Raw genomic sequence first — 24312 nt, 5'->3', positions numbered from 1 at the left:
ATGACGAAGCTTAGCCTCGAGCTTCAGAGATTTCGCTTTGAAGAACTGATACAGCACGTGGTTACAATGCTCGCTCCTCATCATCTACACATCAAGATAACAACATTATTTCACCGAAGCGTCTGATCGTCACGTAGAAGTGTGTACGAAAATTTACCTCAAGCACACGCTGCTGCGGAAAGCCATATTGATACCCGTCGGCGATGGCCATCATATCGGCAACGGAAGTAGGAGGCTCCGGCACGAGGGTAGCTTCGGGAACAGTCAACCTTTTTCCCCAGGCTTCAGACACCTGCGCCTTTGAAGACATCTCCATCATGCGACGGGTATACGCGGTGGATTCCTTTTCCCCAGCGACCACAGGAGCGGGATGAGAGACAAACAGAAGATTCTTTTCCTTAAACCAATCCATGATGGCGTCCTCACCCTCAGACGTCGGCGATTGGGGAAGGCTATCGGCGGGCGCGTCAACGATAGATTTTCCCTTCTCTGACTCGACCCCCTCAGCATGCTCCTCCGCGCCTACATGCACAGCAGGCTCCTCCGCACCAACATCTTCTACAGTAGCATCCCCATTACCATCACCACCAAGAACATCCCAATCATCATTGGGGGAAAGTAAAGAGAAGTCCTCGGGAAAATCGAGGGCTTCGTCAAAAAACTCCCCCGTGGAATACATCCGATCAAAAGAAAATTCTTGAGAAGTGGGAAGGGTATCCGCGACATCACCAGCAGGGACGGAAACATCCCCAATGACAACGTCATCAGCCATCACAACTTTGTTCCTTCCTTCATCACCAGCGTGACCAGCGAAGACCTCTTCTCCGACATTGACAGGGGAGGTACCAGTACGTTCCTCCCCATCTGTAATCTCGTCCTCAGCAAACTCCTCGTTCACTGGACTAGTAACTTCTTCTTGGGCCTCAACCTCGCCCATCACCGTAGTAGAAGACTGCTTCGGCCTAATCTTTTTCTTCTTCAATACCTGAAACCAACACCACAAAAAGAATTATTTTTCCCGTCTGATGGAAGTTCTAAAAAAGAAGCGCAGCTAGAATCTGCATACCTGAGCAGCTGAGATATTCTTCGGTGGGAGTATAGCACCGGAACCATCCTCCTCGTCTCCCTCTATGACGTCCAGGGCATAAGGAAAATTCATGCCCGCAAAGTTCAGACGCCAGGGGCAGAAATCTCCATAGCGAACAGGAGGAGATTCGCGCGGCTTACTATTCTCGGTAGGCCGCCAACCGCGGGGACCGGGAATCCAACCGTAAGCCCACGGACCAACTATCTCGATAACGGTGGCGTGCCACTCGTAATCATGATCGCGCTTGATCCTCTCTCGCGCGGGGAAGAGTTTCCGACGACTGGACGCCTCCGTGCCAGGAACATACTTCAGCTTGGCATCGCTGACCTCATTTAACAGACGAATCTCGCCTCGAGGAGCAGGGAGATTCCGAAGGCTGACACTCCACGGCTTGCGATTCCTACTATTGACGTAATCCCCAAAGAAGTTATTGAAATTCTCAGGCGTATACCATTCCTTCTCCATGGGATTGGGAACGTAACAAGTCATCGACGTTTCCCCCTTACTCCGCAGATAGCATTCCTTCAAGGCGCGGAGATAATTCCCCGATAGTTGGGATACGGAACGGCTATGAGTATTGGTGGAAGAACCCTCACGACTAGCCAGCACGTCGTAGTAGAAGGAATCACCGGATTTGTACAACGGCAGCATCAGACCAGCCTCGAATGCCTCAACCATCGTTAACAAATGAAACTCATCGAATTCGTACTTGGAGATAAGCTCATACGTAATATCATCCTCAGGGGCATAGAAACGAACCCCGAAGGCTTGAAGCTCATGCTTTTCCTTGAATATTTCAAGATCGATGTGCTTAAAAGTTACTTTTTTCCTGCTAACAGAGACAATGCGTATCAAGGGAGCAGCCTCATCCTCCTCGGCAGGGTCGGATGAACTAACGAACGCTTCCGAAGCTTTTCTCTTCACAGGGGGGATTCTTTGAAGATTCAACCCTAGGAGCTACGCTCTTCGTATTCTTCCCTTTAAAAGTTGGAGAAGACCGTAGATGATGCTCGGGCACTAACGAACGTAGAGGAGGAATGTCAAAAGCAACAGCGCGGGGCGAAGCCTGCGTACTCCTAGTATCATCACGAGGACGAGCCACTGAGCGATCAAAGACTCTTCGAGAACCAGACGGAATTATCGGGGGAATATCTTCCCTAGAGGACGAGGCTTTCGCTCCAGAAGAAACTCGACTCCGACGAAAATCATCTTGAGACTCTCGACGCGGAGGAGATCTCGATAACCCAGAATCCGGAGTCTGATAAGTAGGCCGCGAACGGTCAGACATGGCTGCGGAAAGAATAAAATCAAGAACAAGTTACACACCAAAATCACCAAAATCAAAAAACACATCCATAGTAATACAACCACGATAACGTAGCAACCCTAAAAGTAGTATACATGCTCAATATTTCACCCTCGAAGTAATGGCTTCCTTAATTTAAGATGAAGAACAGGGGCAAACTAGTATACAAGCATCAGAAGAAGTTCTTCATCACAAACAAGGAACAACAGTAGCAGAAAATTCACAAGTCAACACAGCATAAAACGGTGGAAATAAAGAAAAGGAAAACTTACCGGCAAAAACAGCAGTAGAAGAAACAAACAGGAGAAGCGGGCGTGGTTAATGCTAAGGTGGAGAGAATTTAAGATCACAGAGGCAATGAAGACTGACAGAAAATTTAAGATCACAAGTGCAATGAAGACTGACAGAGAATTTAAGGTCACAGGTTCAATGAAGACAAACAGAAAATTTAAAGGAAGAATGAAAACTGAGAGAGTGTTTAGGAAGAATGAAATTAAATTTTCCTTCTATCCTTAAAATACCCGAAAGAAAGAGAAGGAAATTAAGAGAGGAATGGGAAAATGTGCCCGTTACATAAGCAGTTAATGCACGAATAAAAGACGTGCCCAAATATCTAGGAGAAGTTATTAGGAGTGAGAAGAATATGCGACGATAGTTTTTCTTCAAGGCACCCATTAGTCATTCAAGCCCGAAGAAAATGGGCAAATTGTGTACACATATATCTCACTATCAGACACGTGTATATAAAGAGGCACGTGGAAAGCATGCAGGCCAAAAACATCGAAACATGATGGGTCACGAAACACCAAATAAACTCCGAGGAGTTACTTTATCTCATCCCCAAAAGAGAAGCCAAGATCAACGGTGGAGAGAAAGTTAGCTGACACGGACTGACAGGGGCAGAAGACACTTGTCTGACACGAGCAGACCCCTCAACTACCCACATTAAACACTCCGAGCAGTGTACGTGTCGACCAACCTGTGGAACGAGCGAGGATGCCTCTGCGGGATCAAGGGGGAAACGCAGACCTCCGCGCGATGGACGAAAGGACACAAGAAGATAAGGTTCCAACGGTCTTCAGAGATGGGACCCACGTTCTAACCTTATAAATAACCAATCTCCACCAAGAGGAAAGGGGGGGAAAAAACATCAGGAAGGGAAGGAAAGAGAGAGAGAGAAATAGTAAAGGTAGGTTAATCCCTGAGAGGAGAGAAACATGTAAACCCCAAAAATCATTTAACTGTTCGTGTAACCGTGAAGAACATAGTAGAACAACAAATCCCGTGGATGTAGGCCTTAGTGCTGAACCACGTAAACCTTGGTTTTATTTACATTTCAGCACTTTACATTCATTTAGCTCCACACGTGTTTGCTTATGTGTTTTGTTTTCCTTAATACTTATATCCCATGCACAAACGCCACGCCTGGAATGGTTGGAGGAGGCCATGATAAACCCGAAGGTTTTGAGCCAATGAATCAACACCAGGGTACCATCATCATAATCTCCTTAGATGTTAAAGATTGATTGTGAGCGTTCGGACACGCACGTGGTTCGTGTGCTCACAGAATCAAAAGGTAAACAATCCATTATGTTCCTAAAACTCATTTACATTTCTTATGATTTTAAATTTGATTCCATCAATTTCAACAAAATCAGTTATTAATATTCGGTAAATTTTTTATATGATTGTGTTCCTACTGGTAATAATTTAGTTGAATTGTGTATTTAGTTGTCAATTCATCTAAATCCGGTTTCATCAGTTAATCTACCCCTAAAAATGGTGTGATTGTAGTGGTGAGAGATGGTGGTGGTAGTGATACTTCAACCTAATAACTATATGTGAAATTATGTTTGTTTATATGGCAGGTAGGTAAAGAAAATTTGAAACAAGTTTAAAGTAATGGGATTTTGTCGGCATCAGGAAACAAGCAAGTACATTCCCCTTCTGCTTTTAGCCTTGACTACCTCTCTTCTTCTTCCTCTGCCTGAGAACCTTTATTCTCAGTAATTAGGAATGTCAACCATATAAGGGTGAGCCATTGTCCCCTCCTAATGCTAGATGGACACATTTATTGGAGCAAAGTTAGAATTGTGTATACAAGTTGCAGGTTCAGAAGGGAGTTTCATGGAATGATTCTGAAATGCTAATTAGGTAACATGCCTCAAACTTTGCCATTGGTTAGTAAACCATAGTCATTTTATTTTTATATTTGTCAATCTTGTATTTCTATATGTGCAATGGTCTGTTTTAATTAGTTACTGAATTGAATTGGTGAATCATGTAAATTAGAGAAACATGGGACATTGTTGTTAGTTTTTTAAGGTGGCCACAAAGTGATGCAATCACTGACTATTTTACTTGTTTTATTTGAAAGCAGTTTTGAGGAGATTTATTTTTAAAGACCAAAAGTTAGGATCCCAGTGCTGCATTGATTTAAGCGATAGCCATTGAGGTAGAAGATGGAAATCAATTAGTGGTTCAGCTTATAGAGGTCAAAGAGCTATTTGCTATTCTCCGGATTTGGCAAAATTAGGTGTCTATTCAGTTGATAAAGTGGCACACACCTGATGGCCCTGATTCTTATTTATTATTGTTTGAAAAAGAGCATTTTAGTAGCTCTATATGCTAGGTGTCTATTCAGTTGATAAACTAACTCAAGCTACTGCATGTTTAAGTGCTTTAGTTTAAAGTTAATTATGATTCACATCATTTTCTAGGATGATATGCTAGATCCGCCAATATAGCCATCTTATAATACCATACCATACTTTTACAGGATAAAATTGTTGTTGATCTCATTAGTTTGACTAAAATTTATATGTGAATCATAAATAGGTTACTGTAACATTAACATATCACTAATATGTACTACCTTGCCTGTTTTGGTTCGAATCTTTTTGTTCACTCATGTTTGTTGCTAAATGAAAACTAGAGTTTGTAGAATGGCGACATTCTTGTTGTTGCATTTGAATTGCTAGTATCAGTTTGCAAATAAATGGTACATTTTACTTGCGAGTATCAGTTTTGTAGAATGTGAACATTCTTGTTTTTTCTTTTTTTTTATGGTTTTAAATGAAGGGATCTCATTTTGTTGTTTTCCAACATTTTGAAATGATCAAGCATTGCTATTTTCGTTTATGTATATCTTTGCGAGTATCTCATTTTGTTGTTTTATGTATATCTTTGGACTTCGGTTTTTATGGGATCAACTACGGTTGTTGATCCATTTATGGGATCAACTCTTGTTGTTGACCCATTTTTTTATTGGATCAACTACTGTTGTTGACCCAATTTTTTATGGGATCAACTACTGTTGTTGATCCTTTCAACTCCTATTGTTGACAATATTTCCTTTGATAAGTATAATGCTTATAGTTTAAATCATGCTTGTAGTTTAAATCATGTAATTTTCTTCCAATGTTGAAATTGTGGTGCAATGGTAGCATGACTGACTCCATGTCAGATAATGCGTGTTCGACTCACCCCAAGTTCACTCCATTTACATGGGTCAACTTTCATTGTTGATCCAATTTAGTGGATCAACTACCATTGTTGATCCCCTTAATTGGATCAACTTCTACTGTTGATCCTTTTTTTTTGGATCAACTACCGTTGTTGATCCCCTAAATTGGATCAACTTCTATTGTTGGTTCTATTTTTATTTGGATCAACTATTGTTGTTGATACAAAAATATCTGAATCAGTGGTGGCGGCGACGACGGTGGCGGTGGTGGCGGCGACGGCGGATTAGTGGTGGTGGAGGACTGTTGGTGGTGATGAAGGAGTAGTGGTGGCGGTTGGTAGGTGGTGGTGGTTGAACGGTGGTGGTGGAATGGTAGTTGAATGTTGGTGGTGGTGGTGGAAGAAATTTGTTGCATTAAGGTAATATTATATGGGTGAGGGTATTAAGGTAATCTAATTTTAAATAGATAAGGTTATTAAAAAGTAGGGACATATTTATTGTTGTATAAGGATATATTTAGTGGGTGTCAAAAGTAGAGACATATAAATAGTTGAATGTTGGTGGAAGAAATTTGTTGCATTAAGGTAATATTATATGGGTGAGGGTATTAAGGTAATCTAATTTTAAATAGATAAGGTTATTAAAAAGTAGAGACATATTTATTGTTGTATAAGGATATATTTAGTGGGTGTCAAAAGTAGAGACATATAAATAATGTACGCGCTTGAGGATATGATTAGGCCTGTCAATATCTGTCCGATATTCGGAATCCGTTTCCGATTATTCGAGATCCTATAGGATTTTATCCGTTATATCGGATACCGGATATTATACGCTATCGGATATTTCATCCTTAACATATCAGAATCGGATTAGGCTATATCCGTTTGTTTAGATATCCGATATAATAAGGACGTAGTTGTAATTTTCCTATACCCTTATACTCCTCTACTCGAGGACTCGAGAAGACCGAAGACTGCAGTGAAGACTCATTTCGTTTTTTCTTTTTTTCTTCTCTTCTCAGTTCTCACTGGCGCCTTCTCTTCTCTTTTTTTTCGTTTTAACGGCTGATAGATCAGGAGTTAGTCATCTTCTCTTCTGCAACGTCAATTTGTTAAACTTGGCGTGAAAGATCGAGGGTGTGGAAAGATCAGGGATTAAGCTATACCCTAAATTACCCTGGTACCAATCTTTCTCTTCTCTCCTTGTAGAAAGACAGAAAGTTATTTAGTAGATATAGAGTGATAAATTTATATGAGTTTCTATGTAATTAGAATTTATTAGGGTTTTGAAATCAGAAATTGCAAATTAGGGTTTTTGTTGTTGTTTCAAAATTTGGGTTTTCTTCTCAATCATAGGATAAACTTGTTGAGTTTATTGGTTATTATTGATTGAATTGAATCATTTAGATGATGAGTGAAGTTGGGTGTTCTCTTTATTGGTTAAATTTTAATAAAAACCATAGGTTGTTCTCTTTATTGATGTCAACTTGCACAGTATAGTAGCCTGATACTCTAGGAGTGTATTTAAAATCACAATGGGAGTCCTTTCACTTCAGAATGATATTTATTTTTACAACTTCAGCTCCATTTGATTATTATTCGTGATTGTTTGCAAGACATTGCTGCCGGAGCAGTAAAGAAGAGGCGTCCTGCTACTAAGAAGCCTTACTCTAGGTAAATGATTGTTATGAACTTATGAGGATTGCCTGAATATCAAAGTAGGGTCATAGATTTTGGTCACATGTTATTCTTTTATAATGTTTATTAGCCATACAGGGAGCTAGAAGGAAATGTGTCGCATATATATTAGCCATACAGCTAATATATATTAGCCATATATATTGTCCATTATAACAAGAAAGAAATTAGTTCTAAAAATTCTTCCACTGATCATTCAGAAAAGGAATGAAAGCGAAGTCCATTAATCTAGGTTATAAATTACAGTATAAAGAAGATAGTGAGAGTCGGGACGATTAACTTAACAGGTGCACTGCTTAGCTTAATTGAAATGAAAGAGTACTGATTATGTTCCAATGCATTTACAATGTACTGCTTAATTAGACCTCCTAGTACTGTTATCTAAACTGATTAATCTGAAATGAACAGCATGATAAATCGAGTGCATTCATGGTGCATTGCTCAAATCTTCCTACTGCACCAACAAGGAAGTTCTAGTTGACATTTTTAAGAGTCGTAACTTCCTGCGCATTTGGTTGGATTATTCCTTTATAGTGTTTTGAAAATTGAAAATGCTCCTAATGAGGCATTGGCAGGCACTTTGCTCACTTTGAGTTCATACTTGTATGTGCCAGATTGTGTGTTGCTATGAATTGAGAAAATCATGCTAAGGCATTGTGGACTGGAAATGATAGATATACACTGAGGAAAGGAAACAATTACTTCATCTGTGGCATACCAGGTCAATGTTTTTGTTGTCTCAGTCTAAATTTACAGATGATTAGCACCATATTTGAAGTTATCCTAGTTTGGCATCAGATTATCTACTTTGGATGTTATACCACTTCTCACTTACTCCAACCTTAACTGATGCTGCACTGCACCCCCTAATTCTGAATGTTTACTTCTTATAATGCAGATATGGAAAATTTGGAAATTGAAGACGAATGAAGACAAGAGAGTAGACTGGAGAGGAGAGTGACAGATACTTATCATACTTCGTGTTTCGAAGTTTCATACTTTCTTTGGCATTTGCTTGTGTTTCTTTTCATTTATGTGTGAGTAAGAGACTTACTTAGAGACATAACTACTTAAGAGTAATGTTTTAAGACTGTTTATGTGTTTGAAGACAATTTTTGGATCGTATGTATGTGTTTTACGGATTATATTTTTTTTTTGTCAAAACCGGATATTATCGGATAAATATCCGATAGCTTAACCTATCGGAATCGATATCTTATTTTGATATCCTATAGGATATAATCGGATACCGAATATCCGACAGTGCTTAACCTGTCGGATATCGGATTTCTAAATATGCGACGGATATTCTTCCATTGACAGGCCTAGATATGATTGTATGAGCCTCTCGGGTCCTTGAGGATATGATTGTATGCGCTTCATCTAGTACCACTCTATACCAGTACGGGGTCCCCATCCTGGATTAAAAAAGCATACACCAAATGAGTGAAAAGATATGAAGACATTTAATTCTGGGGCAGACAAAGATTTATTTTGTTAGGGCTTACAGATTTACAAGCTGCACCTAAGACACCATATGTCGTTAAGACCACAGCATGCTGTGCTAATGCAATTGGATGAGTAGTTCTGTCAACACCATATTGCACATATAACCGAAGCATTCCTGGCTGAGAATGGATTTCAATTTCATCCTGTGATTCACCAATCATTTTCTGTATGTTGTTGTTCAGATATTAATTAGAACTATAACATGATAAAGAAACTCAGAAAAGACATAGATAGTGAAGAATGTGGAGAACCTCGCACGGTATCAAGATTGAAACAGAAATATTTCTACCTATGATGGAAAATTTTACCTTCCATTGGCCTAGCAAAGCCATTGAACAAACAGTAAGAGTTCCGTGCTAGAAGTTTTGTGTGGAAGATGTTGCTTCTGAGCTTTTATTGCTCCTACTTGGTCAGCATCATGCTTGACTATTTCTTGGTTATAGGGGGATTGCCCTGCCTCGTCATGCGAGTATCAGACCAATTGTCATAACGGTCTTCCCAAGACCAGTTGCATCAGCTAGAATCTGCCCAACATAAAAATGCTCAATTCAGACGTTTTTATTCATAATTACATGTATAGCTTAAAAAAATATGAGAAGAAAATTTTGCTTTTCTTTCTAGAAGGATTCAAAACCCCAAAATGCATCACTAATGGACTTACTCCTCTGGTCGTTTGTGTTGCACTAGGAAACTGAGTGGGCAGCATGCCAGAGAAGCCCTCCTGCTCATAACAAAGCCTCATCACAAAAAGAAAAAAAAAAATCCAGGAAGTATCTCAAGATTCTTAATAAATGAATGGAAGTAAAATTCTTTATAATACATACGAGTTATAAAGTACACCTCCAGCAATGATATAGAGTTTTTGCAGCTTTCTCAACATCCATTCCCTTCTCTGATTTCGACATCTAATAAAGAGCTTCCTTTTGGTACAAGTGTAAAACACATGTAAGCGTGCTACGGCCTAGGGGGGTCCATTTCCTGAACAGGCAAAAAGAATGGACTCCCATGACCATCTCTGCATACACTATCATTAGAAAGAAAAAAAAACATACACAATATATCACTAGTCTGCACATTCACTGTTAAAAAAATTATGACTTCATTCATAATCCATCACTATCATTAGAACAAACATTTCACTGATAACAAACATAAAACTAGAACACATGAACTAATGAATTATCCGATAAAAACATAGCCCATGTCACTTGATATAAGCACATACTAAAGTCCAAACTTGTAATTTGAGAAGTCGAGGGAATCATCCATATCCATGTATGGTGGTGAGTCCTCAACTAAATTAGGCTTGTCTTCCGAAAGCTCAAGGGCCTCATCATTATCTTCTAGCGATAATACACCTAGATTAGGCACAGAAGAAGGTTTCAATGTTCGATCAATATTTTTCTCTAACCACGCAAGCCGCTTCTCAAACTTCGATGTAGCCTTGTACATATACTGAATATCAGCTTCAGCAACAAGAGCACAAACTCGAAGAAGTATATAGTAGTCTGCATGAGCTGCAAAAATTCTTGTCCCGCCGGCGTTCTTCTTCGTCTCATAGTGCAGATAATTAACATTTTTGACAGTACCAGGATGTCTTGGAGGAATGTAATAGAACCCATTTTCCTTCATGTTCGATTTCAGCCAGTTTAAGGATCTATTTTCAACGGACTCTACAGAAACATCATCCTGAGTAGGCATTGGTTCTCCTGCGGTGCTGTTACTGGTGCAGCCTTTCTCGAAAGGTTCCCATAAGTTATCAACTATAATCTTCTCTTTATTATCTGATGGAGCTCCAAAGACAACATCCTTACACAATTTGAGATATGATGATAAGTTTCCTGTTTCTTGCGCTCTGCGAATTTTCTCATACGTCAGTTCAAGACTTCCAAGAAGTTCTGCAGCATCTAACTTACAGTTCAGAAAATAAGATGAACCCAGAACTGTTTTCTTTTTTGTCTCAGGGTTAACTTTACCCCTTCGCTTTCTCTTTCGAGGCGATATAGGAGTACTGCAATACTTCTGTTCCCACTTTCCATAGCCATTTATATTGTACATAATCCTTATAGCTACCACTATAATTGACATAACGCAAACACGAGATGGAATCCTATCACGACTAGATGACAGCCACAAATCAGGAGGCATTGACCAATCATAAATCATAGACGCCTTCTGAAGAATCTCTTCCTGGGGAAGTTGGAGCTGCTTAAGATAACGACGAGCTAAAGCATTGAAATTCACAGGAGGAAGTTCCAAACCAATGCACTCAGCAATATATCCTGCTTGTGACTCTAACTCTCTCCAACCAATAATCTTAACAGGCCTAAACATCAAATCTGTACTTAACGGGCATTTTGCTGATGGATTTCCGAACACTTTGCCAATCCTATCAAAAGCATTCAGGAACGGAAGCTTTCCATCATGTGCCCACATTACCAAATCAGTTGGCAAGATTGGCTCCCTGGCGATATGACAAGCCAGATAACAAATCGATAACGATAAAGATAGCGGAAACGTCCGTCTCAACGATTTCAACCAAATAATCAGTAGTCTTTTTCCAGCTAAATTACGAGGTTCATTTTTCACCTCACTACGCGGCTGACTAACTTTGACATCCTCTTCAATCTGCATCTCTGAATCCTCAGCTATCTGACTCGCCCACTTTTCATCAAACACCTGAGATGCAGCAACAAACCGAAGCAAAATAACACCGGTCAGGCCACAAATCAAAGGGCTAATGCCAAACTCTTCAACCAAAGCCTGACACTGATACTCTATCATAAGTTCAATCCCCATCACATACGTAGTCCTGAGCTCATATGCATAATCCTCCGACGAAATCTCACTACTGATACTACTACCAAAATCAGCAGGCACATAGAGTTTCATTTCCACATCCTCAGATTTGGATTGAGTTAGCTGTGTCCAAAACTCAGACTGCTGGGTTTGAGGCACCGGTTCAACGACGGCGGCACGACGATGATATTGCGAATACGTTCCATTGTAAACATCTGCTTCATCTCCCAAGCCAGTTTCTTGCATGCCTTCAACTTGTTGACCACAATCTACGCAGTAATAGAAACCATTAAATTCCTCAAACTCTGTACCCCCACACCTACACTCCATTTTTAGATCCTTTAGATCCATTGATGAAATGATCTGATCAAATAAAAATCAATCCCTTATAGTTTTCTACCCAAAATGTTACAGAAGAATAACTGATTAGTGGCTAGTGTGAGTCACTCTCAAACTTCTTCGATTTGAAATAATGTTACCAGAATGGCCGCAGACGCAACTGCCCTAATTTTTTTCTCAAATATTTGCTAAAACCCTAGATATATATAAACCTGGACTCTCACTTACGATTTGGGCCCGTAGGCCCGTAACCTCTCCGCTAATTGTTATAGGCACCCACTAGCTCTTCCAGGGGGTGTCTTGGGAAATTGTCCCTCTTAAATGAACTCTCATCTACAGCTTTACCTTAGTCATATTTCACTTCCCTTGACGCTTAATGGAAAATGGCTCGGACCTCAAGCTTACTGAACATGCGGGGAAGACTCTTGCAACACCGTCACTACCGCCGGCAAGGGAATAAAAGTGAGTTTGCCAATGAAGTTCAGCATTACCTATTTCATTGAACAAATGATGAAAGTTGTACCATCTCATCAAAGTTCATGAGAGATTGCATTGTGTCATTTTTATAATTTTTTGAACTAATTTAGAACAAATTTGCAAAAAACAAAGCTGACAAATGCAAACTGGGAGTACGGGGGCCAAAGAAAATGTTTTCCACATTGTTACAAGATCTCATGCTGTACCCGCATAAACCAACAGATTGCGGCGGGGAGATTTTTCACAAAATCTGGCCTCTTTTTATGAAGGCTGTTATAACCTCCAGTAGTGAAACAGCGCATTAAGAGGGAAGAATGACAATGCAGTGCACCAACCAAAACAAAAGAGAGCCAAGGATATTATAAAGCAAAAAGAGAGTTTTGACATTTTCTTTAGTCTATGGTGAAAAACCATATGAAAATGATAAAAGAGACATAACCCTGGACAAAATAGGAACCATATAGATCTGGACTTTACATACGGAATCAGATACCCACAAAATATTTACCTTGTCAGCCTAAGAAACTAACTCTTCACTAGAACTAAAATCATCTAAACAACATCTTCAGTTCTTCAATCCTAGCAGATCGAACTTCTTCATCAGTAAGTGCTCCTGAAATCATGCGCTGTTTCCTCGCTTGAACCTGTTGTAGACGTTCCTCCACCGTATCCTGCATGCAACAAATTTCCTCAGTTAAATGATCAGGATTCAGTGGCTGAAACTAGTCAACTACAGCAAGGGCCACTGCTATCATGCACTGTTTACTCATACAATTCCATCTTTTCAAAGCATACAACGTAAATGGTGCAAACATAGTGATTGAGGTTCAGTGGCTGAAACTAGTCAACTACAGTTGTTTCGAAATGATGGATTGTGTTTGAATGAATGCGCTCAAGCCTATATATATATGGAGCAAGAAGTTTTTACCATGACAATGAATCTTCTAACACAAACAGTTCGCTTTTGTCCAATACGATGAATTCTCATAATTGCTTGCTCCTCAACAGCAGGATTCCACCATGGATCCTAGTTTCATAAAATGTATATCAGAAAAAGCACATATGACTTGAAAAAAAATTTGATAAAGGAGATAAAACGGTTTAATTTTCAGTGTCCTTACCATTAGAAACACATTAGACGCAGCTGTCAAATTCAAACCGACACCTCCAGCCTTCAGGGACATCAATAGCACCTGACACACAAAAGACTAAAATTAGACGAGCTTTTCAGAAAATCCTTAAAATGCAAAACAATTTGGTGTGTGTGCAAATAAAAGTTGCTTGTTAAGTTGTTACCATTTTCTTCTTTGTTTCATTAAACTCCTTCAGTACTTTCTCCCTATTCTTCTGGCTTAATTTTCCATCAAACCTCAAGAACTGAATTCCATTGTTATTCAAAGGGATCTCCAATAGGTCAAAAAATGAAGTCCACTGGCTGAAGATGATGCTCTTTTCACCAGAACCAGAATTTTGTATATTTTCCAGGCATTCCAAGAGCTTTGAAACTTTGCAAGAGTCCCTCCAATTGTTGTCGATATCAACCCGGAATGGATTATCAGATGGACATGTTATGAGTTCATCTTTCGTAATCTTCTGCCTACAAATTGGGCAGGACCCACCTGCCGAGGTCCCCCAACTGGTAAAGAGGCACTCTCTGCACATTCTATGTGCACAAGGTGTGAGCACAGGATCATCAGCAGACTCTAAGCAGATTGGGCATTCTGTGTTTTCACCATTGCGGATACCCTCAACAACCTCTTCAACATAAGCTGGACTTGGAACAATCTGACCCCTATAGACAGCATTTGAGTTCATTCCAAGAAATCTCATTGCAAGTTTGTTCAAGTCTGCATATTTTTGTGAATCTCCTCGGCTGCATGATTTGAGAGCAGAAGTTTAGTCACTGTACTACTAATGATACTACTAATGATATACAGAATAAAATTGTCAAACCATTAGTTTTTTCATGTTCAATACCTTATGACTAGATACGGATGGTTGCAACACTGTCGTAGTCGTAGTAGAAGCTCAAGAATAGATGCATAATTGTGAAGAACTTTGCCTTGTGCTACAAACTGATCAAACTGGATCTGTTTTCACAAACAGTAGAAAAATATTCAATCAGACCAAATTTTAGGCAATTGAACTGTATGAAATGATAAAAACAATAAGTAAGATACTCATTTATAGTCTATAGATATCCAAGTAGTTCTGCCATTATGCATCTTTGAATGCAAGATTACCTTGGACCTCTTGAAGAGTGCACTGTAGAAATCACGCTCAGCGTCTGATTGTTCACACTCGATGACTTGGATATCAGCCGGAGGAAGTACAAGTATGGGTCTGAAAATTCAGAACATTAAAAATAGTAAACATTCTTGAAGAACAAGAACAAAAAGTTAAGTCCCAGGGGAAGAGCCTAGAGGAATAAAAGATAAACACACCTTCCTTTTCTGTCTTTTGTATCCTTTGTTCTCCTCAGCATTAAAGACCTCAGAATAGACTTAACCAACCTTATCCCTCTTTCATCACCGTTCTCATAAGGCCTCTGGATCAATTTATACCACCTAATTAACCAGTTTAGGATGTAAATGAATTAGACATTCTTAACTGATATTCTATCCATATGCTGCAGTAATATATATCTTCAGTTAGATAGGATTCATTAGGGATACACTTACCATGCCCAGTTACACCATGGCTCAACATGCAAGAAGCATAGAAGACTGTAGAGATCCTCCAGATTATTCTGCAACCATCAAACTAACAATCTTAGTACAATAATTATGGTCCATAAACACAGAATACTTGATATAGGAAGACATTGAAAATGAGAATGCATCTTACACTACTACCCCAGCAAAGCATGCCGCTTTTGCTAATGGTAAATCTGATCATAACAAAAGTAATAATCTGAAGAAAAAAATGTAAAAAAATGCTAACCTGAAGAGGTGTACCAGTAAGACACCACCGGCAATAAGAGGATAATGAAAATGCTGCCTGAGCCACTTGAGTCCTTGAGGATTTGATTGTATGAGCTTCATCTAGTACCACTCTATACCAGTCTACTTGGTGAAAAATACTGTCTCCCGCATTCTGAATAAAAACACCTTAACAGTGTGAAAAGATAAGACAAAACTATCCAATAGAAGACGCAGTGATTTATTTTGTTAGGGCTTACAGATTTACAAGCTGCAGCTAAGACACCATATGTTGTTAAAACCACATCATGTTGTGCTAATGCATTTGGGTAAGTAGTTCTATCTACACCGTATTGTACATACAACCCAAGGGTCCCTGGCTGAGAATGGGCTTCAAGTTCATCCTGCGATTCACAAGACATGTGTTGTAAGTTGTAGTTCAGATATTTTACTAGAACTATAACATGACAAAAAAAGAGACATAAATAGTGTAGAATGTGAAGAACCTATAGTTTTGTATAAAGATTGAAACAAAAATCCTTGTTAAATTAATGAAGAATGGAAATTTTACCTTCCATTGGCCTAGCAATGCCATTGGACAGACAATAAGAGTTCCACCCTTGACATTTGGTGCGGAAGATGTTGCTTGTGAGCTTCTACTCCTTCTGCTTACTTGGTCAGGGTCATGCTTGACTATTTCTTGACTGTAAGGGGTTCCCCTGCCTCGTCTTGTATGTATCAGAGCAATTGTCATAACAGTTTTTCCAAGACCCATTGCATCAGCTAGAATCTTCACAATAGAAAAACAGTTGATTCAGACACCTTGTATTCATAATTACATGTATAACTAAAACAAAAATTATGAAAAAGAAGTTATTTCATTCTCAAAAAGAATTAAAACCCAAAAATGCATTACTAATGAACTTACTCCTCCTCTAGTTGATTGTGTTGCACTAGGAAATTGAGTGGTAGCTTCCCCGGAGAATACATTTACATAGACTTCAGAAGCTCTCCTGCTCATAACAAAGCACCAGTAAGTAAAACAATGCAGGAGGTATCCCGAGATTCTAATGAAATGAAGGGAAATAAAATTCTTTATGATACATACTTATCAGTTATACGGTACACCTCCCAGCAAGGATGGAGAGTTTTTGCAGCTTTCTCAACATCAATCCCCTCCTCTGATTTGGACATCCAGTAAAGAGCTTCCTTTTGATACGAGTGTAAAACACATTTAAGTGTGCTAGGAGGTTCCATCTCCTGTAGAGTTAAAACAAAATGGTTCAGCAATTTGCAACGAAATCAAAGCAACTGAACCCCTTATAATTTCACACTCTTATAAGCATTTTACCTCCAAGTTGTAGACATCTGCAGCACCAACAAGGTTATTCAAGGTTGACTCTGAGAAGGTCTGCTCATCATTAGCTTGTTCAGGCACCGGCTGGCTTTGGCTTCCCCTTGTCTTCTTCGCAATTGGCACTGGTGGTGGTAGTGCCGCAACTGATTCAGTCTGTGTCGATTCCAGAATAAAATGTTATGGAATGAGCGTTTTTCCAAGAGTGAAAGCATACAAAACTACAACAAGATCACTCAAATTAGACAATACATTTTTCAAGAGCATGGTACAACATCAAAATTTGTTGCTCATCAATGAGATTGTGATTTCAATAAGCCTCAATAAAAAAGAAATTAGATAGAACAATAACAAGACTTACATGTAGATTCAAGGACCGCTTTCGACTGTCAAGTTCCTCTGGGGTGAACTCAGCCTGTTCAACACCAATACAGAAGTCAAAACAAATTAGTCTATATTATGAACTTGACAGAGAGTGTGTGCCTGTATGAGACACCATAAAAGCAATGAGAACAAGGCTAAAAACTTAGAATATGAAATACCTTCTTAAATGCCTTAATTCTCAGCAACTGGAATAGAGTAGGTAGAGGATGAAAAACAGACTCCACATGTGATGGAGGAGTTAAATTCCATGAAGTCTTGTCACCCTCCACGAACACTGATCGATGTATATAGAAGCTAAAGAAACCAAACCAGACACAAAATCACAACTAGTAACTAACATATACCAAAATCACAAGAATCAGAAATAAGCATTCAATTGAAATGAACTATAAAATTCAAAATGAAGGGTATTTCATTTCATTTACCTGACATATAAATGAATCTCTTGCATGAGACGAAGCTCAGTTTGTGGAGCAGCCACAACACTTCGACCACAAAGCTTCACCCTCGTCGAATTAACAAGAGGAGTCACGCATTTAGTCCACTCTAAAGGTAGCCTTCCAATCTGAAACCACAAAATTAAGTAAACATTTGAACTAATTGCAAAATACCAAGATTTCAATTGATAAAAGCACAACAAAGGGTTTTGATTACGAACCTCTCCTGATCGTTTAGTTGAGAATCGAACAATCTTGGTTTTGAAATTCGAAGGATAATTGAAATAAACAATTTCATTGAAAGCAAGTTTCTTCTTTTTACATGTAGAAAGCCCAGCAACAGTACTTCTTCCAACCAATAACCAATCTTCTTCTTCTGGGAATTCTCCATCATCAATATCTTCCTTTTTCTCCACCGTCTTACTTACAGGCTTCTTTGCCTGTTTCGTCATCGGTGGCCGCTGTTCAGAAGTCGATGAACGGGGTTTGTTGTCATCTTCCGAATCAATACAGATAACATCGTAATCATCAGTAAGGGAATACTTGGGAGGCTGCTCAGTTGCAGTTACAGGTACCAAATCTGTACATTGATTGAACCCTAAATCAGTTTTTTCTTCCTTCACAGACTCCTTGTCAATGTCCATACTTGACATCTCTGGTTCTTCCTTGACCTTGGGTAGTATTAAAGCCAGATCTAGATTCTTCATCTCTGGCTCCAACTCCTTCCTCTCTTCCTTCACCAAAACAATTTGCTTGTCATGGAAAATAGATTCTTCAACCTTTGGCTTCTTCAAATCATTACTGAGATCAGTTTCTTCCTCTGGGGTATCAGAAATCTCTTGTTTAACCACAGCAGAAACCCTAGAACCAGTACTTGTGACTGTTTTCTTAACGGTGGCTAATGGAGTTACTGTACCTCCTTGTCTATATTGAAGGATTTTAATGGCTTCATCTATATCATTATCTGCAAGCATAAGAGCTCGAAGGATTGCTGGTTTTGATATATCACCAAGTACTGATTTGATTTGTTTGATGTTTTCTTCTTCTGGTTCTACAATCTTCATCGTCTCCATTAGAGGGTAAAATCACGAAGAAGGTAATAATAATAATCTTAGAGATGTTTTGGAGAAGAGAACAGGGGGAAATGGGTTTGAGTTTTTCTGTAAAATGATTTAACAAAGTTGGGGGAAATCTTTATAGAAGAAGAAGTTTTTGGCGCGAATATTGAATAGAAAAGGATTTTCCCACCTTTTTCATACTTTTTTTGGCGGTAAAAAAGAAGAACAATTTTTACTGTGTTTTGTCGATTTTTTGGCGCGAGATTAGAGTTAATGGTGGGAAAATTACTGTTTATCCGCTTAACACAGAGAGACAGTTACTAGTAATTCGTAATTAAGACCAATTTGGGTGCGAATAGATAAATATCTAGATTTTCCCACCTTTTATTTACATTTTTTTGGCGGTAAAAGAAAAATACTTTTTTTTTTTAAGAAATTTAGGCAGAGCCTAAGGATTTAGATTTCTAATAATGCAAGTGTGGTCATTGTTTAGACAAACATTAGACCCACTGCTAAGGTTCTTACAAGTTATAGTCAAATTCAAAGCTTGGAGATTTTGGGTTCTATATAACAGTTTAAGGCCCTGTAAAACAAAAGTTACAGGTTTGATATGTAATATGGATTCTTCATTCGATGTCTGTTTTTCCTTGTGGTAGTTTCTACTGAATCTTCCTTTGATTGCTTGGATGTAGAGAGTGTTGAAGTGCTTCAGGATTTCACTTGTTTCAGCATGTATTTCTACGTACATGTGCTGCTTTTCCTCTGCCCATTGAAAGGCTAAGTCTGCTCCTTTTGTGGCTCCTTCTGCTCCCCACTGTCCTGTGTGTCCTCTGTTATCAACATAGTTGCCTACAAAATCAGTAATAGTTAGGGCAGAGAAAAACTGATAAGTGTTGGGATCCTGAATAGTACAGATTTTGATTAAGAAACCAAAGCTCTGCTTGTGTTGTTGGATCCCAACATGAGTTCTAGGAGTAGCTATATGGGATTCCTTCTCAATGATATGCCCCTGATTATTCAAGGCATGGCAATGTAACTTGTGAATTCTGTTATAATCACAGAGATGTTGTTGAATGCTGAGAGTAGTATTCTTAGCATTAGGAGAGATGTTTTGGAAAACTAGATCACATCTAGCCTTCTAAATGAACCAACAAGTGGTTGCATAGATGCAGACATTATGACTGATGTTTGCATTGTGAAACCAGTCATTAAACCAGTTCATGAAAACAGTACGGTGATCAAATAAGCCATGATTTCCACTTAACATTTGTTGCCAGACTTCAGTGGTTGCAGGGCAGTTGAGGAACATGCGTGTCATAGTTTCCTTCCAACAGTTGCATAATTTGCATATGGGATCAATATAGTGGAGAATGCTTGCAGTTTTGGCATTAGTAGGCAGAATTTCATGAGCACATTTCCAGAGAAAGATTTTGACAGCCGATGCCACTTCCAGCTTCCATATAGCTCTTCAGTCTCTTGTTGTTTGATCATTTCTATAGAGATTCTCTATTTTGGCTTTGTATAGAGCTTTAACAGAAAATTTTCCTGTGTTGTTGAGATTCCAATGAATATTGTTTTCTTCTATGGGGTGAATATTAAGATTAATGATGACTTGAGCAGTGTCAGAGCTAAAGATTTGCTGAATGAGTTGAATATTCCATTCCCTTTGATCTGTCATTAGGTGAGATAGCAGTTGGATATCATTAGGGCAGGTTGCAGGTTTGATGAGTTTGTCAGTTGAAGTAGGTATCCAGAAGTCCTCCCAAATTTTTGTTGTGTTGCCATTTCCTATTCTCCATTCACAATGTTGCTGAATGTTCTGAATACCTTCCAAAACCCCTTTCCATATCCGGGAATCTCCATCTTTAGCTTTGGTGTTCATGCTGGGAACATTTCTTCCCAATAAATATTTGGCATTCATCAGTTGGTACCAGAGAGAATCCTTATCCTGCTCCAATCTCCATCATATTTTTGTTATCATGGCACTGTTGAAAAGCTCCATATTCATAAAACCTAATCCACCAAGCTCCTTAGGTTTGCAAATGGTTGTCCAGGCTTTTGGGTAGTAGCCTGTGGGGTTTTCCAGGTTCTTTCCCCAGAAGAAATCTCTTTGTAGTTTGTTCATATCTTGACAGGTTTTCTTTGGGATTCTGAAACAGTTCATTTGATAGATGCTCGCTGTAGAGGTGACATATTTTATTATAACTTCTCTTCCAGCTGGGTTCAGTGGGGAATTCTTCCAGCTAGACAGGTTTCTCTTCATCTTATCCACTCCTGGTTTGAAAGATTGGATCTTGCTTCTATGGGTAAATAAAGGAGAGCCTAGGTACTTGTCATTTGTAGGAAGAATTTGAACTCCAAGCAGCTTGCAGATAATAGGCATAAGAGCTGGATCAGTGTCCTTGATGAAGAAGGATCCTGATTTGCTGAAGTTGATGAGTTGTCCAGAAGTATCTCCAAAAATGTTGAGGATATCCTTGAGATTTTGTGCTTCAATAGTGTTTGTCTTACAGAAAACCATACAATCATCAGCAAAGAGGAGATGATTTATGGATGGGGCATTTCTAAAAAAATTTACTCCAGAGATGAGACCCAACTCTTTAGCATGAGATAAGGTTCTGGAAAGTGCTTCCATGCAGAAAAGAAACATATAAGGAGACAGGGGGTCTCCTTGACTGAGTCCTCTAGTAGGGTTAATTAATTTGTCAGGGGAGCCATTTAGAAGGACAGCAGTAGAAGTAGTGGATATGCATTGCATAATCTTGTTGCTCCATTCAGAGTTGAAGCCAATTTTGACCATAATTGTATGAAGAAACTTCCACTCCACTCTATCAAAGGCTTTAGCCATATAAATCTTGATCCCCATACTTCCTTTGTTGCCTTTAAGACCTCTTTTGGTTCTCATGTGGTGAATAATTTCATGGGTAATGACTATGTTATCAGCTATTTGTCTTCCTGGTATGAAGGCAGATTAGTAGGGAGATATGATTTTGTTGAGATATGGTTTCATTCTTTGGGATAGCAGTTTGGATATAATTTTGTAATTGGTGTTGCAGAGGCTAATGGGTCTGAAATGGCTGGGACTAGTAGGGTTATTAATTTTGGGTATCAAGGATATGAAGGTTGAGTTCATTTCTTTGAGAAGGTATCCTGACTTGAAGAAATGTTGGACCATTTTAACTAGGTCCTCTCCTATAATGTCCCAATTCGCTTGGAAGAAGTTAGGTGGGAAGCCATCTGGTCCTGGAGCTTTATTTTTGGCCATGCTGAAGAGAATAGCTTTGACCTCACTATCTTCAGGAATTCTATTGAGATTTTTGTTATCTTCAGTGGTTATGACTGTAGGAATGAGGTTAAGGATTTCAGTATTCATAGAAGGGGATTCTGAAGTAGCCATTTTTGAGAAGTGGTTGGTGAAGCATTGCTTTATGTCTTGGTAGTTTTCAATCCAGTTTCCAGAACTATCTTGGATGGTATCTATCTTGTTCCTTCTTAATCTGCTTTTTGTAGTTCTGTGGAAATAACTTGTATTCTTATCTCCCAATTTGATATATTGGTCTCTGCTTTTGAGTTTCCAAAATTTTTCTTCAATGTCTTGCCATTCTCTGAGAACTTTCATTGCAGTTTGTAAGGCTTTACTTCTGTCCTGATTGAAGTAGTTTTCCTGAAGCCAATGCAGATGTTGCTTACATTCTTAAATGTTTGTCTTTATGTTGCCATAAACTTCTTTGTTCCATATTTTGAGTTTCAGCATGACCTATTTGAGTTTTCTAGCAATTAGGAAAGCGCTAGAACCAGATAAGTTCCTCTTCCAACATTCAAAAATGATATACTTACAATCCTTATGGTCTAGCCAAGGACCAAAGAACTGGAAGGGGATTATACCAGTACTCCATTGAGGATTAGTGTTAAGCAAAATTGGATGGTGATCAGAGCCAGTAGCTAAAAGATTAGTGATAGTAAACTTTGGATATAGGAGGAGCCAGGACTCAGTGGCTAATCCTCTATCCAATCTCTGCTCAGTGAGAGCAGGCCCACTTCTCTTATTAGTCCAAGTGAAAGGGCAGCCAGTGCTGCCTAAATCATTTAGATCCAGATCAATAATCTTGTTACTAAAACTATTAGCTTCAACATTGTCCAGTGGTTGGGTACTGTATTTTTCAAAATCATGCAAGATAAAGTTGAAATCACCAATAACTAACCAAGGGAGGGGGTTCTTGGAAGCAGTATACTCCAAAACTTTCCAAGAATTTAGTTTACACTGAGTATTATTAGAATTACCATAGTTACCAGTGAAAAGCCAGGGAGGGCCACTAGTAGGCTGTATTTTAGCATTGATATGGTTAGCTGAACAGTCTAGAATTTCAACATCAAGATTGTTCTTCCATATCATTACTAATCCACCAGCTGTACCACTAGCCCCTCCAAGATTAACATGCCAAAATTTTTGGATATTAAGCTGATTCATAGAATTTAAAAGTTTACCATGTTTCTGTTTGGTTTCAGATATGAAGCAGATATCAGGATTAAATTTGGTCAGCATGTCATTAAGATAATTCTTAGTATATTTTTGCCCTAGACCTTGGCAGTTCCAGGCTATAGAAGTAAAGAATTTCCAAAAATAGGATACAGGGGGTATTTAGAGGTTGGTCTCCTAGCTATAGGATCATAGTAAACTGCAAGGATAATTGAATTTTGTAGGTTGAAACTGCAAGGATAAGTGAAGGTTTTTCTGGTTATAACATGCATGAATTGCATAATACTTCTGATGCAATGTATGGGAGAGCAGATTCTGGTGGTAGGGTGTCTGGTTTTAGAGGTGAGAGAGCAGGCAATGGGGAAAGGACTGTGTATGCAACTGCCAGGCGAGGGAGACCATCGCAACAGGTCGAGCAAGGCCGAATTCAAAATGGAGAACTTGTGGGTGTAAAAGATGGGTGGGTTTTTTTTGCTCTGCACCCCACAAAGGGACGCCGGGTGATAAAGGAAGACATTGTATTGGTAGATGATGAGCGGATTGTCTGCGGGGGGACTCAGCAGGGCTTCTTTTCTGCTCAGATACCCGATCCTTCCAAGGATCAGATGCGGATCCAAGCTACAATGCCACCTGAACCAGGGCAGATCACATTTCCCAATTTGTTCATTCTTGCTCCCACTCTCGGGCAGATGGCTCAGGATGTGGCCGAGGTGTCTCAGACTGGTGCTGGTGAAGTCACACATCCGCTTGAAGTTCCTCGAGATGAGTATGTAACTCCTGGAGTTGATTCTAGTATTTTGGGTCAAATCTAGAGATCTGCAAAGGCTAGTGCTATGCGAGGTGAGGAGCCCCAGCTTCATGTGTTGCCGGATGATGACACTTTGCCTCCTGAAGCAGATGCAAGGGCTGTAGAGAGGGTGTATAAGGCAGTGATGGACAGAGCTGTGATAGATGTTGCACTTGAGTCTGGGGGGCCAAAAGCAGACTAAACATGTAGG

General features: G+C 39.2%; 2 protein-coding genes and 1 long non-coding RNA gene across 3 annotated transcripts; all 3 read right to left on the bottom strand.

Annotated features, from left to right (window-relative positions):
• Window positions 1–8750: 8750 nt before the first annotated feature.
• On the bottom strand, window positions 8751–9421 carry LOC113296856. Its single transcript, XR_003333180.1, has 3 exons — window positions 9377–9421; window positions 9068–9211; window positions 8751–8977 (listed from the first exon to the last, which is right to left on the bottom strand). It is a non-coding gene; the product is annotated as an uncharacterized LOC113296856 (long non-coding RNA).
• A 726-nt stretch (window positions 9422–10147) lies between these two features.
• On the bottom strand, window positions 10148–12363 carry LOC113296855 (TATA box-binding protein-associated factor RNA polymerase I subunit B-like). The gene has a single exon (XM_026545212.1). It carries the CDS (start codon window positions 12216–12218, stop codon window positions 10293–10295), a length of 1926 nt encoding a protein of 641 aa, XP_026400997.1. The 5' UTR covers window positions 12219–12363; the 3' UTR covers window positions 10148–10292.
• Window positions 12364–13020: 657 nt separating this feature from the next.
• Window positions 13021–18928, bottom strand: LOC113296853 (DNA repair protein RAD5B-like). The gene is made up of 18 exons (XM_026545211.1): window positions 18001–18928; window positions 17768–17907; window positions 17501–17636; window positions 17320–17373; window positions 16956–17114; window positions 16713–16864; window positions 16533–16617; window positions 16176–16394; window positions 15865–16008; window positions 15627–15779; window positions 15365–15432; window positions 15128–15250; window positions 14927–15026; window positions 14661–14773; window positions 13980–14556; window positions 13805–13876; window positions 13612–13710; window positions 13021–13354 (listed from the first exon to the last, which is right to left on the bottom strand). Exons 1-18 carry the CDS (start codon window positions 18850–18852, stop codon window positions 13232–13234), a joined length of 3369 nt encoding a protein of 1122 aa, XP_026400996.1. The 5' UTR covers window positions 18853–18928; the 3' UTR covers window positions 13021–13231.
• Between the last annotated feature and the right edge of the window lie 5384 nt (window positions 18929–24312).

The sequence above is a fragment of the Papaver somniferum genome, chromosome 7 (genome assembly GCF_003573695.1).
Source record: "Papaver somniferum cultivar HN1 chromosome 7, ASM357369v1, whole genome shotgun sequence".
In the NCBI taxonomy this organism is placed as follows: Eukaryota; Viridiplantae; Streptophyta; class Magnoliopsida; order Ranunculales; family Papaveraceae; genus Papaver; species Papaver somniferum.
Note: the sequence above shows the minus strand (reverse complement) of the source record. Positions and strands in the feature narration are given on the sequence as shown.

Bases quoted from the DNA above. Each gene is read 5' to 3' on its own strand.
- LOC113296855 (XM_026545212.1), bottom strand. From the start codon at position 12,218: ATGGATCTAAAGGATCTAAAAATGGAGTGTAGGTGTGGGGGTACAGAG.
- LOC113296853 (XM_026545211.1), bottom strand. From the start codon at position 18,852: ATGGAGACGATGAAGATTGTAGAACCAGAAGAAGAAAACATCAAACAA. The intron at 16,618-16,712 runs GTATGTATCATA...TGTTATGAGCAG, and splicing joins GTGTACCGTATAACTGATAA to GAGAGCTTCTGAAGTCTATG. The intron at 13,711-13,804 runs GTAAGGACACTG...TTATGAAACTAG, and splicing joins CGTCTAATGTGTTTCTAATG to GATCCATGGTGGAATCCTGC.